At 50.1% G+C, this 16,306-nt stretch overlaps 2 protein-coding genes across 2 annotated transcripts; one reads left to right on the top strand and one right to left on the bottom strand.

The window, feature by feature from the left end:
- LOC146337003 (actin, cytoplasmic type 5) lies at nt 1-2,492 on the bottom strand. Its single transcript, XM_084816882.1, has 2 exons — nt 2,407-2,492; nt 1-1,498 (listed from the first exon to the last, which is right to left on the bottom strand). Exon 2 carries the CDS (start codon nt 1,469-1,471, stop codon nt 341-343), a length of 1,131 nt encoding a protein of 376 aa, XP_084673008.1. The 5' UTR covers nt 1,472-1,498; nt 2,407-2,492; the 3' UTR covers nt 1-340.
- Nucleotides 2,493-2,695: 203 nt separating this feature from the next.
- UBL7 (ubiquitin like 7) lies at nt 2,696-14,748 on the top strand. Its single transcript, XM_084816881.1, has 11 exons — nt 2,696-2,911; nt 4,085-4,330; nt 5,510-5,629; nt 6,277-6,359; nt 6,499-6,583; nt 8,145-8,202; nt 8,812-8,945; nt 9,592-9,641; nt 10,408-10,575; nt 12,516-12,638; nt 14,140-14,748. The coding sequence occupies exons 1-11, from the start codon at nt 2,848-2,850 to the stop codon at nt 14,275-14,277; spliced, it is 1,269 nt and encodes a 422-aa protein (XP_084673007.1). The 5' UTR covers nt 2,696-2,847; the 3' UTR covers nt 14,278-14,748.
- The last annotated feature ends 1,558 nt before the right edge of the window (nt 14,749-16,306 follow it).

The raw sequence follows: 16,306 nt of genomic DNA, 5'->3' as shown, positions 1-16,306 counted from the left end.
TTTATTGTTCCATCCTCAAGCTTTATTATGAATTTTTTTCATCATGCAACGCTTACAAAGGGCCCGTCCACATCGAGACCTTGTCAGGCTGTGCAATGTTAAGACAGCTACAATTGAACTAGAATGAAGCCAGGCCACCTCGGCAGCTACAAAGGGAAAGCTGGTTATTCATCAGGGTTGAGGGGACTCGGGCTGCACATAGGTACCTTACTTGAACTGCTCAGAGGAACTATCAAATAGCCTATGATCAAACTAGTAGGACGGTACAACTGTGCAAGAGGCTAAAAAAAATCCTAATGCATCACCCTGTTTTTCTAGCTATTAATGACAACAGAACACCTTAAAAGCATTTACGGTGGACGATGGATGGCCCAGACTCATCATACTCTTGCTTGCTGATCCACATCTGCTGGAAGGTGGAGAGAGAAGCCAGGATGGAGCCCCCGATCCACACCGAGTACTTGCGCTCCGGCGGGGCGATGATCTTGATCTTCATCGTGCTGGGGGCCAGGGCCGTGATCTCCTTCTGCATCCGGTCAGCAATGCCGGGGTACATGGTGCTCCCGCCCGACAACACCGTGTTGGCGTACAGGTCCTTGCGGATGTCCACGTCGCACTTCATGATGGAGTTGAAGGTGGTCTCGTGGATGCCGCACGACTCCATGCCCAGGAAGGAGGGCTGGAAGAGGGCCTCAGGGCACCGGAAGCGCTCGTTGCCGATGGTGATCACCTGCCCGTCGGGCAGCTCGTAGCTCTTCTCCAGAGAGGACGACGACGCGGCCGTGGCCATCTCCTGCTCGAAGTCCAGGGCGACGTAGCAGAGCTTCTCCTTGATGTCCCTCACGATCTCCCTCTCGGCCGTGGTGGTGAAGCTGTAGCCTCTCTCCGTGAGGATCTTCATGAGGTAGTCGGTCAGGTCACGGCCGGCCAGGTCCAGACGCAGGATGGCGTGGGGCAGGGCGTAGCCCTCGTAGATGGGCACCGTGTGGGTCACCCCGTCCCCGGAGTCCATGACGATGCCGGTGGTGCGGCCAGAGGCGTACAGGGACAGCACCGCCTGGATGGCCACGTACATGGCGGGCGTGTTGAAGGTCTCAAACATGATCTGGGTCATCTTCTCCCGGTTGGCTTTCGGGTTCAAGGGCGCTTCTGTCAGCAGGACCGGGTGCTCCTCCGGGGCCACCCGCAACTCATTGTAGAAGGTGTGGTGCCAGATCTTCTCCATGTCATCCCAGTTGGTGACGATGCCATGTTCGATGGGGTACTTCAGGGTCAGGATGCCCCTCTTGCTCTGCGCTTCGTCTCCCACGTAGCTGTCCTTCTGGCCCATCCCCACCATGACGCCCTGATGCCTGGGCCGCCCCACGATGGAGGGGAAGACGGCTCTGGGGGCATCGTCGCCCGCAAACCCCGCCTTGCACATTCCCGAGCCATTGTCCACAACCAGAGCGGCAATCTCATCATCGGCCATCTTGAGCGAATCTGCAGGAAATGCAAGCTGGGACAGACACATGGACAGTTGATTAAGGACACAGTTGGGATGGTTTCAGAGAAACAATTATTTGTTTCCCTACCCATCTCTAGATCACTCTTATTTATTGGTTCATTCGATGTGTACCCCCCTTCCACCAAGAAAATGGCACCCAAGGCAACTAACAATGATGTGAACTTAAAAAAAGATAAAAACTTGGTTAAAAACACTAACACATTAGAAACACAGAAAATATAAACCAAATACAGAACACATGTATTTTCAGTACTCAAAACCCTCACAAGGCAGTGTAGAAACAATGCAGTATTTATTGATTAATATAATAAAGTCTAAGATACAAATAAATTTTGTCCATAAAGTAAAGTAAAACGAATATATATACACAAATATGTGAACGGAGCACTTCGTCGGGTGGGAAGGCAAGTTAGGTGCTACGACACTCTTGTGTGTTTGCTGGAATACCCTAAGGAGGCCATCCTATGCATGTTTGGACAGGAAAAAGTGCTACAACTCCCAGTTGCAGCACGTGGAGTTATATGACCTTTTCCCGTCTTCTATGGACATGCATAGGATTGCCTCCTTAGTGTATTCCAGCAAACACACAAAGAGCGTCGTAGCAACATCAGGATTACCAGGCTTTTAAAATAAGATGTATTTCATACGAGATTATGAAATATGTTTCGTATGAGATTTTAAAAGCCTATGACTGTTTTCTCAGAAATCTCTCTCACTGAATTCAGTTCGGCTCCCCGCCCGCCGGTATTTGGGTTTGGGGTTGCAGCCTTAAATCGCACTTTGCGCTCATTTTAGAAATCGGCGCCCACTTCGCAGCAGACCCAAACCGGGTACAAAGCCAGGATACAAATATGGACAAGCTTTGATTTTAGGATCAATAAGGACAAAAAGACACTCACCCGAAAAACTAGTCTGTCCGCACAGCCCGAAAAGGCCACACCTTAGAGCGCGGCAAAAGACCGCACAAAAAAAACTACAACTCCTCGGCAACCTTTCGCGCCCTGATTCTTTTTAAATGAGCCGCACCGCGGAATCCCGAGCACCTATTGGTCGGCTCCTGCCCCCGTCGCCTCCCTGATTGGCGAAGACGCGGAGCTCGCCGACGTCACAATGCGCTTCTTTTTCCGAGGCTCTATCGACCCCTCCTCCCTTCCACCCCCCCCCGCTTGCGCAAGAACTGCAGTTCCCAAGATCCCTTGAGGCAGTCCTGAGAGGCGGAGCTTCCGTCGCTCCTCCTCGTCCTCCTTCTCCTCCTCCTCCTGCAGCTTCTCTTTCGCCTTGTCGTCGGCCGCCTACCAGAGCATGTGAGGGTTCGTTCCTGCAGCACTACAACCCCCGGCATGCCTCGCGCGGGCTCAGGGAAGCGCTTCCGGCTGGAGCAGGCTGTCGGTTGTAAACATCCAGGTAGGGGGGAGATGAGTGGGCCGATTCGCGGGGGGAGCGGGGGGGGGGGTCTGGCCTAGACTTTCTTTTGCGTCCCCGGCCCGCTTTTGTTCTCGTACCCGTTCCCTGGAATGGGCACATCTTCGTGGCCAGGCTGGGCTGTTGTGTATCTGGGGAGACCTCGAAGAGCAAAGCGGCAGCGTGGCCTCGTGGGCAGAGCCATGGATTAAGGCGCCCTTGGGGAGGGGGCGCGCGGGGGGGCTCTTCTCGCTGACTAAATGTCATCCTCGCCATTTCTCCAAGGTCCCAATCTCTCCCCCCCCCCCCAGTCCCAATCTCTCCCTACACGCACAGACACTCACGCACATTTGGGGCCCCAAATTCCCCTCCCCCCCCCACGGTATCCCAGTCTCCCCACACACCCATGCACACATGCCTGGGGTCTCAATCTCCCCCCCCCCGCACACACACGGGGTCCCAATCTCTCTCTCTCACTCACTCACACACAGACACGCACAGACACACACACATACCTGGGATCCCAATCCCCACCACCACACACACATGGTGTCCCAAATTCTTCTTCCCATACACACATACCTGGAGTCTCAAACCCCCCCTCCACACACACACACACACACACACACACACTCAGAGTCCCAGCCTCACTCACACACAGTCCCAGTCTCTCTCTCTCTCTCTCTCTCTCTCTCTCTCTCACACACACACACACACACACACACACACAGTGTCCCAATCTCCCCATCCCACGCACACACACCTGGGGCCCCAATCCCACCACCACCATACACACATGGTGTTATCCTCGCCATTTCTCCAAGGTCCCAATCTCCCCACCCCCCTGAGTCCCAATCTCCCCCTACACACACAGACACACTCGCACACTTGGGTCCCCAAATCCCCCCCCCCACAGTATCCTAATCTCCCCACACACCCATGCACTCAATCCCCCCTCCCCCGCGCACACACACTCAGGGTCCCAGTCTCTCACTCTCTCTCAGACGCGTGCACACACATGGTCCCAGTCTCTCTTTCTCACACATCTGGGGTCCCAATCTCCCCCCACACACACACGCACACGCACACACGGGGTCCCAACCTCCCCACCCACACACACATGCACACATACCTGGGCATCCAGGCTCTTCTTACGTTTTTGGGTTCCTTCCACAGATTCAACTTGGAGTTCAGATTGGGGCCTCACTGAATCAAGCCCTCCCAGGGAAACAGGCACCATGTCCCTCTCTGAGTGTTACATCGCGGTGAAGCTCGCAGACCAGCCCCTGGCTCCCAAATCCATCCTGCGGCTGCCGGAGACCGAGTTGGGAGAGTGCCCCTTGGGCGGGTGCAGCATCTCCTATCTGAAACAGCTCATCACGGGAAAGCTACAGGAATCCGTCCCCGACCCGGAACTCATTGGTAAGCTGCCATTTTAAACTTTGTAGCACACCTTCATCAGAGCTCATGGGCACGGCCCTGTCTGTTGCCAAGCTGGCTGTGCAAGCCAGGCCCCCTCGAAGGGGCACAGCTGACCGGAAACTGCATTGCACCAGTGCAGTGGCCGTGCCTGGAAATCCTCTCTCCAAAGATATATGAATGAGTCTGCCTAGGGTTCTGAACTTCGGTAGCACCAAGGAACTTGTGTTCAGTGCAGCCCCGCCCCCAGTAGTTCCGTGGCTGAATTATTTCAGAAGGACCTGTGTGCAAGCCCCAGTTCTGGTGCTGAAAAGAAATTCTAGGGCAAGCCTGTGCTCAGAGGCACTCTTATTCCTCAGTTCTGTGTCCACCTCCCTGAGACACTATTCTGCACCTGGCTGCAGTCCATAGACCTTGGGATTCTAGTGAAACACAAAGTAGATCCCACAAGTCTACAGTCTACCCACCCCTGGTCTCCTCTGGTCATTCCAAAATGAATGGAACGTTGCTGTGAAATACCCAGCTGGCGGGCCTGCTCTGTAGTGGCACCCACCCTCTGGAAAACCCTCCCTCGTGTCGTTCGGGAGGCAGGAAAGGTGAGATCTTCTAAATGCCTCCTGAAAACAGACCTGTTCACCTAGGCTTTCCCTGGGCTGTAAGTCAAGTAATTATGCTGCTCCATTTTACTGCTCCTTGATTTTTTTTACTGTAGTTGGATGTGTTTTTATTGCTGAGTTTTAATATTGTGTTTTTAATGTTGTATTTTAATATTGTGAACTGCTGCGAGATTATACGATATTCAGTGGTATAGAAATGCCTAAATAAGGGCACAATCCTATACATGCTTAGACAGAGGAAAAGGCCTACAACTCCCAACATGCCCCAGCCAGCCTTGCTGGCTGGGGCATGCTGGGAATTGTAGGCCTTTTCCTCTGTCTAAATATGTATAGGATCGTGCCCTAAATAACTAAAGTCTGCCCACTCCTGGTCTCCCCTGACTGGCGGTGGCTCTCCAAGTGCTCGAGCATAAATCTTTTCCATCACCAGCATATTCGTGATGGTGGTCTTCTTAAACAGCCATGTCTCTTGGGAAATGGAAAGTGTCACTGGTGTCTCCCTGTCCTGCAAGACCCGCATTTACTAGTGCGTTACCCTCCAATACAAGCCTGAGCTGTCTTTCAGATCTGATCTACTGTGGCCGTAAGCTGCGGGATGACCAGACGCTTGAATTCTATGGTATCCAGTCTGGCTCCACCATCCACGTCCTCCGCAAGTCCTGGCCTGAGCCAGAACAGAAACCAGGTAGGGGCAGCACTCTGTGAAGCTCAGCATGGACAGGATTGGTGTTTTGTGATGGGGGACAGGTTTTTTTGGTTTAGGGGAAAGGAAAAGAGCAGATAATGCAAAAACAATAGCATCCCAAACGATCCTTCCTTCATCTCTGCACACTGTCCTCTCTTGAGTGGGTGGGTGATTTTGGGGTGGGGTGGGATGGGGACACCCAGCACACTCCAATCCCAGTATATTTGCCTCTCCCAGCCAGATCTTCACTGGTAGCTTTCTATTACACAAAAAGCCAATTCTTTGGCGATTTCACCGTGTGTTGACTTTACACTTTTTTAAACCTTCTGCAACCAGAAAAGCTAGACATTTATTTTGTTTTTCAATTGAAAGCTGAGATTTTCTGAATGCCAGGTAGCTCTGCATCAAGTTTTAAATTCGGCTTGTGGGGGTCGGCCTCGCGGGTGCAGATCTCGGCCTAGTCTTCTGGCCCTAACTTAATAGGACTTAAGTTAGTACAGCTACCTGGGTGGATTGCCCTGACGGGAGTTGTAGTCCAACCCCTCTGGAGGGTGTCAGGTTGAGGGAAGGCTGCTGGACCCCTGCGCATAGCTGTGTGACTGAGTCATTCTAGTGGATGTACGATCGCTTGCCTTTCCTGTCCCCAGAACCGGTGGATAAAGTTGCGGCGGTACGAGAGTTCCGGGTCCTGCACACCGCCTTGCACAGCAGCCCCGTCTTCAGGGATTCGGTGAGCATCACTGACACTTCCCTCCTCTAACCTTTTGCCCCATTCCATGGGAGACGTCAATACAGACAATGAGGAATCTCAGCATACACCTTGCAGCTCTCTTGCCTGGCATTGCCGATCTTTTCTGTTTCCCATGAAGGTCTTCAAGATGCTGGGAAATAAAGAATCCCTGGATCAAATCATTGTTGCTACCCCGGGCCTTAGCAATGACCCAGTCGCTTTGGGTGAGTACAGCCAAGTGGGGTTTGGGTGTAAGCAAGGATGCTACTGCCCCATATTTCTCTCATGCCTCTTGTACCTGGATGAAGCCAAGGATTCACCTGTGTGATGCTACTCCTCTCCCCTCTAAATCCCTCCTTGAAACCTACCCTTTCCATGAATCCCTCATTCTCCATCCATTACTGCAGTTTCTCCCAACTGTGCGCCCCCATGTGTGTGTTGGACTACAACTCCCATAATCACTGACTAATTGCTGTGCTGGCTGGGGGTGATGGGAATTGTAGTTCATGGCAGCTGGGGACCCAAGACTGGGAAATGATCCCAAACTACCTGAAACTGAAATAAATGCACATTCTTCCCCTGTTTACCTCTGCCTCCATCCCCAACGTCCTCTGTTGTCTCCCCCGTGTTGACTTCCAGACTGCCAGCTCCTCAGGGCAGGGACTTCTGCACTTATTGTTTGTACAACATCATGCATGTTGGTGGCATAAATAAGCATCTAGAATTCAGTGTGCTCCCCTGCTTCTCTGGGACTTGAAAAATCTGGACGTTTGTGCATGGGATAAATTATGCAAGAGAAAACACACATTATCATTTTACTTTGTTTACTTATTACATTTTGAAACTTCCCAATAATCAAAGTTCTCTGGGTGGTGCACAGATCAGGAGAAGTGGAGGACATTCAACATTATTTGTTACGATTCCCCCTATATACCCCAGCCCCGGACAAAAATTCCCTGAATACATTCTCCACTCTTTATCTAATCGACCTTCCCTTGATCAAATGTGTATTTTGTTGGCTGATAATAATGTATATATTACTGTTCTGGCTGCAAAATTTGCCCTGGCTGCAAGTCAGTTAAGAGCTAGGAACTAAAACCACCCATAATGCATCCCTACATGGGGCCCATATAAATTTCGTTTTCCTTTATATGTGTCGGCCTGGTGTCCCATTGGGAGCTTTTGAGCCATGTCAGTATGATCTTGCATTTTATTGGTCTTTTTACTCTCGTATTTCTGTTGACCATTTTTACTGTATTTTATCTCACTATTTTTATGGTATTCCATTTTAGCTTATTGTCCTATTTGTATTTTATTTTAAATATATCAAATTGTGGTGGCTTATCGCTTTTAGCAATAAAGGTAATGCAATTCAAAAAATATAAAACGCAAGAGGTAATACCCAATGTTAGTCCTACGGCGAGTAGAGCCTTTGAAATAATAGGACTTAAGTTAGTACAGCTATTTAACAAACTAACATTGTAACTAAAGTCTCATTCATTTCAGTGGGTCTACTTTATGTCAGACAAATACTGAATACTACCCATGGTGGTAATAATAATAAAAATAATAAAATACAAGTCAGAGAAAAGCAAAATAAAACGACCACCAGATTATAAAACCAAGAATAAAACCAGTAGTGAGAAAAGGTCATGTAATTAACCAGACTTCAAATCATGCATAGTCTTCCTGACGTATAGGAACTGTTTGGCTTTTGATGGATCACTTATTTCTTGGTGGACAATGATTTCTCTCATTATTTACAATGGTTTCTGTGTTTGACAGGCGTCTTGCAAGATAAGGACCTTTTCTCTGTCTTTGCCGACCCGACCATGTTGGACACGTAAGTTTGTTAAATAAGTCAGTGTCGACAGTACTGGGCTGGATGGACCAAGGGTCTGACTCAGTATAAGGAAGCTTCCTATGCTCCTATGCTCTGTTCAGCCTCACTTGTCAAGTTTTACCAGGCCTTGGTCAGACAATTTCATGCTTAAGGGCTAGCAGCTTGACTTAAACCCTCCCTTCAGCAGAAAAGAGATTCAAGGTTCTCAGAATGTGGAATGTTTGCACCCGGTACCTTTCTCTACGTGAAATGCATCTGAACCATACAGAGCCATTTTTTTCCCCAGTTTGTGTCTAAACCAGAAAGTTCAAACTGGTGACCTTGGATTGGAACTGAACCCAAATTGTGTAATGGATTGACTAAATTTTAGGAAGAACAAGCAGTTCAGCAGTGATACAGACTTTCCCCCCAAAGGCAATTAACTCTCCATAAGAGGTTTTTCAACAGAGGCTGGATGGCCACGAATCAGGGTTGGCCATCGTTGTGGATTTCCTGCATTGGCAGGGGTTGGACTAGATGACCTTTGAGGTCCCTTCCAACTCTGATTCCATGACTCTCCAGCTTCCCCCACCCCCCGCAACTTACCTGCTTTCACCACTCTTTTTCTAGGCTCATCCCAACCCATCCCGCGTTGGTGAATGCCATTGTCCTGGTTCTCCACTCCGTGGCAGGCAGCACACCTTTGCCCACTGGGGAGACCTCCTCACGTAGCATGCCTTCCAGCTCCTACCGGGACATGCCAGGTACATGACACCCTCCAAGATGGGGTGCAGATGATTAGCAGAGGGGCTGGAGAGGAACAGAAGCTGTTGTCGCCATTGCTGCTGGCAGCATTCTCATTTTTCTCTAGTGCCAGTGGTTTGCTAGGTAGCCTTATGCCTTCCAGATGTTTTGGGCTACAACTCCTATCAGCCCCAGCCAGCATGGGCAATGATCAGGGATTCTGGGAGTTGTGGCCCAAAACATCTGGAGGGAGCCAGCAGCCTGCCCTAGATGACAGCTGATGTTGGTGGGCGTTAAGTATCTCTCATATATATATATGTATACGCACGCACGCATATGCACACATATGCACACCTTCAGGTGCTGAATTATGATGGCTGTATAGCTAGAGCTGAGCTACTGAGAAACAAGAGTGAGCTATCAGCGTGCTTGTGGGAACCCCAATGTTTGCAGAAGTAGAAACTCTTTGGTGGGAGGGAACCTTATGGGGCAGCCTCCACCCCTGCAAAGACATGACCATGCTCAGTGCCCACAGAATACTGAGTGGAGGGGGAAAATGGAAAACCGGAGGGAATGCAATGGAGTATCCTGAAATGGAGTACCCTGGAAAAGGGCCTGGCTGGCTGGGATAGATTGTGCTTCATTGCAATACCTTCTCTTGGGCAGGTGGCTTTCTCTTTGAAGGACTCTCCGATGATGAAGATGATTTTCATCAGGTAATGTCAAAAGACCCAGGAGGTGGGTGGGTGTCTGTATGAAGGAAAGTCTGAAGCAGAAGTGTGGAAACCAAAGTGATCTGTGACATACGGTGGTCATTTAAGCCCCTTGTTACGGGGTCTTTTTTTCTGCCCTCTTGAAGAGGGGCCATAGCTCAGTGGTAGAGCATCTCCTTGGCATGCAAAATGTCCCCAGTTCGATCCTTGCCATCTCCAGATAGGGCAAGGAAAGAACCTTGCCTGAAACTCTGGGGACCCGCTGCTGCCAGTCAGTGTCGACAATACTGGGCTAGATGGGCCGAGGGTTGACTTCATATAAAGCAGCTTCCTATGGATCCTATGAGATCACAGATAGTATATATGAGGGAATTGTGTTCATGTGAACGCATCTTATTCATTGAGAAATAAGAACGAGCATGACTCCCTTTAAAAGGAGCTGAAGTTTCACAGCCCGTCTCACGTCAGCACCTTCCTTAGTGAGAAATCAGGTCGGCCTTCCCCAACCTGGCGCCCTCCAGATGTTTTGGACTACAACTCCCAGAACCCCTAACCACTACCCATGCTGGCCGGGGCTGATGGGAGTTGAAGTGCAAAAGACCTGGAATGCGCCAGGTCAGGGGAAGGCTTGAGTTAGGGTGTTCCATTCTTTCACTGTTTTATCTTTTGTGTTCACCACTCTGGAGCAGTATACAAATATTGTAAATAAATTGTAATAAGCTGTTTTGCATGACAAGTAATGAGCAGGAGTTCTTCTCTTCCCTGACAGAGCACGAGGACCACCCCTTCCAGCAGCACGTCAGGGTCTCGCCCAGCATCTCTGGGCTACACTGGGGCGGCCGGACCCCGGCCCATCACGCAGAGTGAACTGGCAACAGCCCTGGCCCTGGCGAGCACCCCAGAGAGCAGCTCCCACACTCCCACCCCTGGGACCCAGGTAAAGTAGAAGCACAGGCCTCAATGGCCATCCTCTCAGTCCAGAGAGAGAAGGCCTCTGTAGGGGGAGAGCTCTGCAACACGGCACTGACAGTGCAGGAGCATTATTATTATTTCCTTCCTTCCTTCCTTCCTTCCTTCCTTCCTTCCTTCCTTCCTTCCTTCCTTCCTTTCCTCCCTATATCGCCCAATAGTTGAAATTCTCTGGGTGGTTTACAACACTTGCCAAAAATACAAACAACAGTATATGACATTACATAATGCAACATCATGATAAAACACAATCTAAAAAGTTTTAACGTACAAAATTTAAAACGATTTAACCAGCTAAACACAGTATCAATAAACTATTTTAATAATAGAGCTGTTCAAGACAGCTGACAAAGATGCCCCATCCTATTTTTATTTATTTATTTATTTACTTACTTACTTACTTACTTATAATATTTATATACCGTTCCACATCAGAAGATTTCAGAGTGGTGAACAACAAGGTAAAAGAATAAAACCCCATAATTGAAACAATTAAAACAGCTGCCAAGAACAGATTCTGAACTTAATAAACCACGGCTCGTCACTCAGGGAAGGCCTGTCAAATTAGCAACGTCTTCAGGAGGTGCCGAAAGCAACACACCGTTGGCTCCTGCCTGACCTCCAAAGGCGGGGAGTTCCACAGGAAGGGGGCCACCACACGGAAGGCTCTTTTCTTGCTGGACTCCAACCGGGCCATGGGTCCATGTGGAACCACCAGGAACGTGCCCTCTGATGAAACTCAGTGACCGGGCAGGTTGCTAAAGAAGAAGGCGCTCTCTCAGGTATCCTGGTCCCAAGTTGGTCCCATATGCGATTAAATGCCTGGGTGTAGAGGGCAATCTTAACCTAGTTGGGGGGTCACCAGTGAAAAGGCCCTCTCCCTTGTTGCTGCCTTCCAAACTTCCCTTGGAGGTGGCACTCGGAGGAAGGCCTCAGATGTTGGTAGTATCTGAGTGAGTTCAGGTCGGGAGATATGTTTTGCCAGGTAGTGCGGTCCTGAGCCGTGTAATGCGAACATATTTAACTTCTACCTATGAGCTACAGATTGCAGGGGGTTGGTGGTATGCATATGGAAGGAAGTTTGCAAATCATCCCAGAGACATGGTCAGACAGCCCAGGCAGAGCAGGTAAGACCCAGGGAGGTCAGGGGAACCCACTTGCCAGTAAATTTCCATAGGAGCGCATCTCTTCTGACAAAAGACCCATCAAAATGGCCATGTTCCTACAAACTTCCCAAAGGAGCTTCACTGGATGGGCTCAGCCAGGAGCAGGGAGAGCCTGTGGCCCTCCAGGTACTGTTGGACTATACCTCCTATCATCCCTAGCCATTGGCTATGCAGGCTGGGGCTAATGGGAGCTGGAGTCAGCAACACCTTGGAGGGCCACAAGTCCCCTCCTGCCAGGTTAGACAGATTGCACTGCCAATGGCCCTGTTCTCACAGGCGCTGCGTTGCGGCGTGGTGGGCGTTCCCTGTCAAACAAGCACCACCTCTCAGCCAGCTTATGTCCTCACAAAGACCTGCGAGGGATGCAAGGAGTTGTTCTTTCGGACAGGCTCCATAGAAGCGGATGATGGTTCTCTCTCCTGCGCAGCAGCGATTCCTCGGGGAAGGCCTGTTCGATGATTATCCCAAATGTTGATGGGGTTTCCCTGTGATGGTGCAACGACATGCAAGTTCACTCACGGGGAGTTTTGCTGATCTCGGAGGAGTCCCATCTGCTTCCTCTGGGCTGGCTGAGAAAATGTCTCCTGAGCGAGGTGCTAACTTCCACGTGCTTCCATGTTCCATCCACGATGCGAAGCCGATAGGCGGGAGCACCGCATTTTGCCTGTCCTTGACACTTACCTCTTGCACTGTTAGGTGGCCTGTCCCCTTTGGCAACAGCATCCTCTTCTCTTCTTTCCAGGGGCATTCTTCAGGCACATCTCCTATGTCCTCCAGTGTTCAGTCAGGAACACCCATCACCAATGACCTCTTCAGCCAGGCCTTACAACATGCCCTACTAGCTTCTGGGCAGCCAAACCTACAGGTCAGTATTCCCAGCCCCATTCATTCATCCCACTTGTGGCAAGCAGGCCTGACTGATGCGTTGCTTGCAGCCATAGTCAGGGCATCGCACTGCGCAGGACAGCATGCTGCTACGTTGACAAAAAATTGTTCATAAAACCCTCCCCTAACTCCCAGCAAAATCACTGCTCCCACTGGGACAGCATTTCCTCCCCTGCAGTGTAGCAGAGCAGCTGAGTTGCAGGGGAATGTGGGTGGGGCTCCCAAACTCTGCAGGCCACGCAAAGTGGAGCAGCCATGGGCCGCATGTGGCCCGTGGGATGCGCAGCCCTGATCTAGGCAAACCAATGGTCTGAGGCAGTATAAGACAGCTTTCCTTGAGCAGGTGCCTTTTTCAGCCTGGAAGGCCAGGTGGGAACTACATGCCATTGACTGGGCAGGATATCTCAAAGCGGATATATCATCAGCTGCTGCTTTCATGGGGCTCTGCCTACTTGAGTGATGCATTACCCATATGTATCCAGGGCATTGTACTTGGAAAAAGAAGTCGCGCCCCAGGGTCACCCAGAATCCACACTTCTTTTTTTTTAAAAAAAGTTTTGTGTTCTGTATAAATTATGGAGGTTAGGCAAACTTGCATCTGCCTGCTTTTATTTTGCAGATTTTTTTCCCCCTATGTGTGTTGCTGTAGAAACTAACAAGAAGACCCCACCCCCACCCCTAAATTCCCTTCCAGTGACCATTCTGCTGATTCTATGTCTGGTTTTGGAGATTTCAGTGCTCACATGCTTTTATTCTATCTTTAGAATCATAAGGACTAGAAATCTGTAGCTAATGAAAGCTGAATTGCTCAGGATTCTGAATCCTTCACTAGATATGCAGTCGTGTGCTTTTCTGCTGTTGCCCAGACTTGCAGAATAGACACAGCCCCAAGTATAGCATCACTGAATCACGCAGGACGGGACGAAAGTCTGATGTCTGTTATCCGTGCAAGGGACTTGCACTGAAGGCCTAAACTTGCAGTTTCTCAGGCAATGCATTTCCTGCCTTCTAATTTTTTCCTGTTCTATCCCACGAGCTCATGGTTTGTCATGGTATAATCTAGTTATATTCTGTCCTCTTTAACCATCCTGCATGTGGCTAGGTTAGGGGACTAGTGACTTGCCCAGTTTCTTCATGATGTGTTTATCCCACTCCATTCACTGCCTTTTCAGGATGCTCACATCAGCATGCTGCTTAAGGCACATGGCTGTGCCCCGGACCACCCAGGTTGCTTCATAGCCGGTCACAGCTTTCCATGTAGGTTTCCCACAGCTAAGCCCAGCTTTCTGTAGTTAACATACCGCCCTGGCGCTCTCTCACAGCAAATTGGTGAGGTAGGTCAGGCTAGTCAGCTTTGTGCCTGAGCAGGGGTTTGGATCTGGTTCTCTTGCATCCAGACCCCCAGCCCTCTGGTACCCCTGATGGTGCCCTGCTGGGTCGGAGTGTGGATAATGGCTGCTTTCCCTTCCCTTTGTTTGCAGAGCCAGTGGCAGCCACAGCTGCAGCAGCTGCGCGACATGGGCATTCATGACGACGAGCTGAGCTTCCGGGCGCTGCAGGCCACTGGCGGGGACATCCAGGCAGCCCTGGAGCTCATCTTTGCAGGAGGAGCCCCCTAATGCCTCTCTCGGAGAGGCCGTAAACCCCGGGAGGGTGTTCTGTGTGTTTCTGATCCCTACACTACTGAGCCAGTCCTTGGATATGCCCCGCCAGCCCACTGTGGCACGGTGCTCCATCCTCCACGCCTTGAGTAGCCCGGAATCTTCCCCGCGCTTACCTTCCGTGTCCGAGCAGAGCAGCTGAGAAATGGTGACGAGACGGGAGCTCTTGGCACTGGGATGAAATTTTGGTCAAAAGGCATCCAGTCACCAGGCAGTGCTGAAAGGACTGTGGAGCGGATGCTAGGAAGCCTCTCTGGCGGTGGTCAGGCCATGCCCTGTCCAAAGTGGTTGCCGAGGAACGAGCATCTCAGCACCATCCTAAAGCACTTGTGCGCTCTTCCTTTCCGTGGTGGTTTTCCTGCTGCTCTCCAAGGTTCTTCTGGGTTTGCTGGACTCACAGACCCTTTCAATAAACCTGCCCTTCCCCAAGCATCCTGTCCTTTTTGCTGTGGTCATCACTATCAAGGTTTTGAGACAGTGAGCCCCTGATGCTTAACAGACAACCATCGAGTGCTTTAAAAACAGGGTGGGCAAAAAGTGGATCTCCAGATTTTTGGGACTTCAACTCCCACCATTCATGGCCACTGGCCATGCTGGCAGGGGCTTCTGGGAGTTGGAAGTCCAAAACATCTGGAGATCTACCTTCAGCCCACCCCTGCTCTAAAACACGTGTGGGTATGACTTCAGGCGTGTGGAATTGACTCTTAAATTTTTTATTTTATTAGAACCCAACTAGATCCAGTTACAAAACAGGTGTGGGCTAAGAATGAAGGAACTGGGTGCCTCTGAGCACATGCTTAGCCCAGGAATTTGTAATTAGTACCAGAACCAAACCCACAAGTCCTTTTGCACAAAAAATCCACTCCAGGTTTTCCCTCGAGCATTCTTTTTCAGCAACCTAATTGTGCGGGAGGTTGCTGATCAACCCGTGGAAACTTCTCCTCGCCCCTGTTCTGAAACTTGAGTGGGTGTTTGGAGGAGAGAGCATAGCTCACCAAATAGCACATGCCTTGCATGTCAAAGGTCCCAGATCTCTGAAAAACGCTCGGAAGCTTTAATCGGTACAAAATGCAGCAGCACGCAACACTGAGACACTGTCAACTCCATTTGCTTTTGGGAACAATTCATAGTTCTGGTATTCTTTAACAATGCAATCCTGGACATGTTTATTTGGAAGTAAGTCCCAATAGTTCACTGTGGCCTACTCCCAGGTAAGTGGGTATAGGATTGCAGCTAAGGATGTATGTCTGTTCATTTTTTAAAAAGTAGATGTAATGGGGAAAAAATAGTCTAGAAGATGACAAACAAAAGTGGGTGCTATGTTGCAGGTAGGGGTGACAGGCGCAGTCCTAAACACACTGGGGCGTAAGCACAATTGAGCCCTGGGACTTGTTTCTGAATGAATATGCATAGGATTGTGCTTGCAACTGAGTCCTGGATATGGAACAGTTAAAGGGTATTGGGAAAGAAGGGCGATTTAGACATTTAAAACAAATTTTAAAAAGTGGATCCTGCAACAAAAAGTTGCACTGTACAGTGCTTCTGTTCAGGGTGCCAGCCAGCTATTCCTTTCAGCTACTGCATTATGTTCCGTCCCACTGGAGTGTTCATTCTCCCTTCTCCCAACAGTGTTCCGTGCCCTCTGAGCAGGCTCAGTCCTCATTAGGCTGTTTTGGGGATTCCCCCAAGCCTGCCGCTACCTCCCTTTCGTGCGTGGCTGGTGCTGTTTTTAGCTACCCAAGGATCCATGCTTGGAGAGCTGCTATGTAGGATGTTTGGAGACAGCAGGGGGCACCCTTCCCACATAGCTTTTGCAAGAAGAGAGAGAAATGGTCCCAGCTGGCTGCTAAGACAAAACTGCAAAGAAGGTGGCATTTAGGGGATTAAAAAACATCCCTGGGGCAGGCCTGAGAGTGGGGCAGGAGCTTCCTGATCCCCTGCACCCCTCCTGCTTCCTGGGTTTGGGACTGCAGCATCGGCAGGAGTG

The sequence above is a fragment of the Heloderma suspectum genome, chromosome 11 (assembly GCF_057233095.1).
Source record: "Heloderma suspectum isolate Gila_16-S chromosome 11, 16-S_ref, whole genome shotgun sequence".
In the NCBI taxonomy this organism is placed as follows: domain Eukaryota; kingdom Metazoa; phylum Chordata; class Lepidosauria; order Squamata; family Helodermatidae; genus Heloderma; species Heloderma suspectum.
This window is presented reverse-complemented; position numbering and strand designations above follow the sequence as displayed.

What these genes read in the sequence shown, in the direction of transcription:
- LOC146337003 (XM_084816882.1), bottom strand. Translation starts at nt 1,471, where the DNA reads ATGGCCGATGATGAGATTGCCGCTCTGGTTGTGGACAATGGCTCGGGA.
- UBL7 (XM_084816881.1), top strand. Translation starts at nt 2,848, where the DNA reads ATGCCTCGCGCGGGCTCAGGGAAGCGCTTCCGGCTGGAGCAGGCTGTC. An exon ending in GCCCCGTCTTCAGGGATTCG is followed by an intron (nt 6,360 to 6,498) that starts GTGAGCATCACT and finishes TTTCCCATGAAG; the next exon opens with GTCTTCAAGATGCTGGGAAA. An exon ending in CAATGACCCAGTCGCTTTGG is followed by an intron (nt 6,584 to 8,144) that starts GTGAGTACAGCC and finishes TGTGTTTGACAG; the next exon opens with GCGTCTTGCAAGATAAGGAC.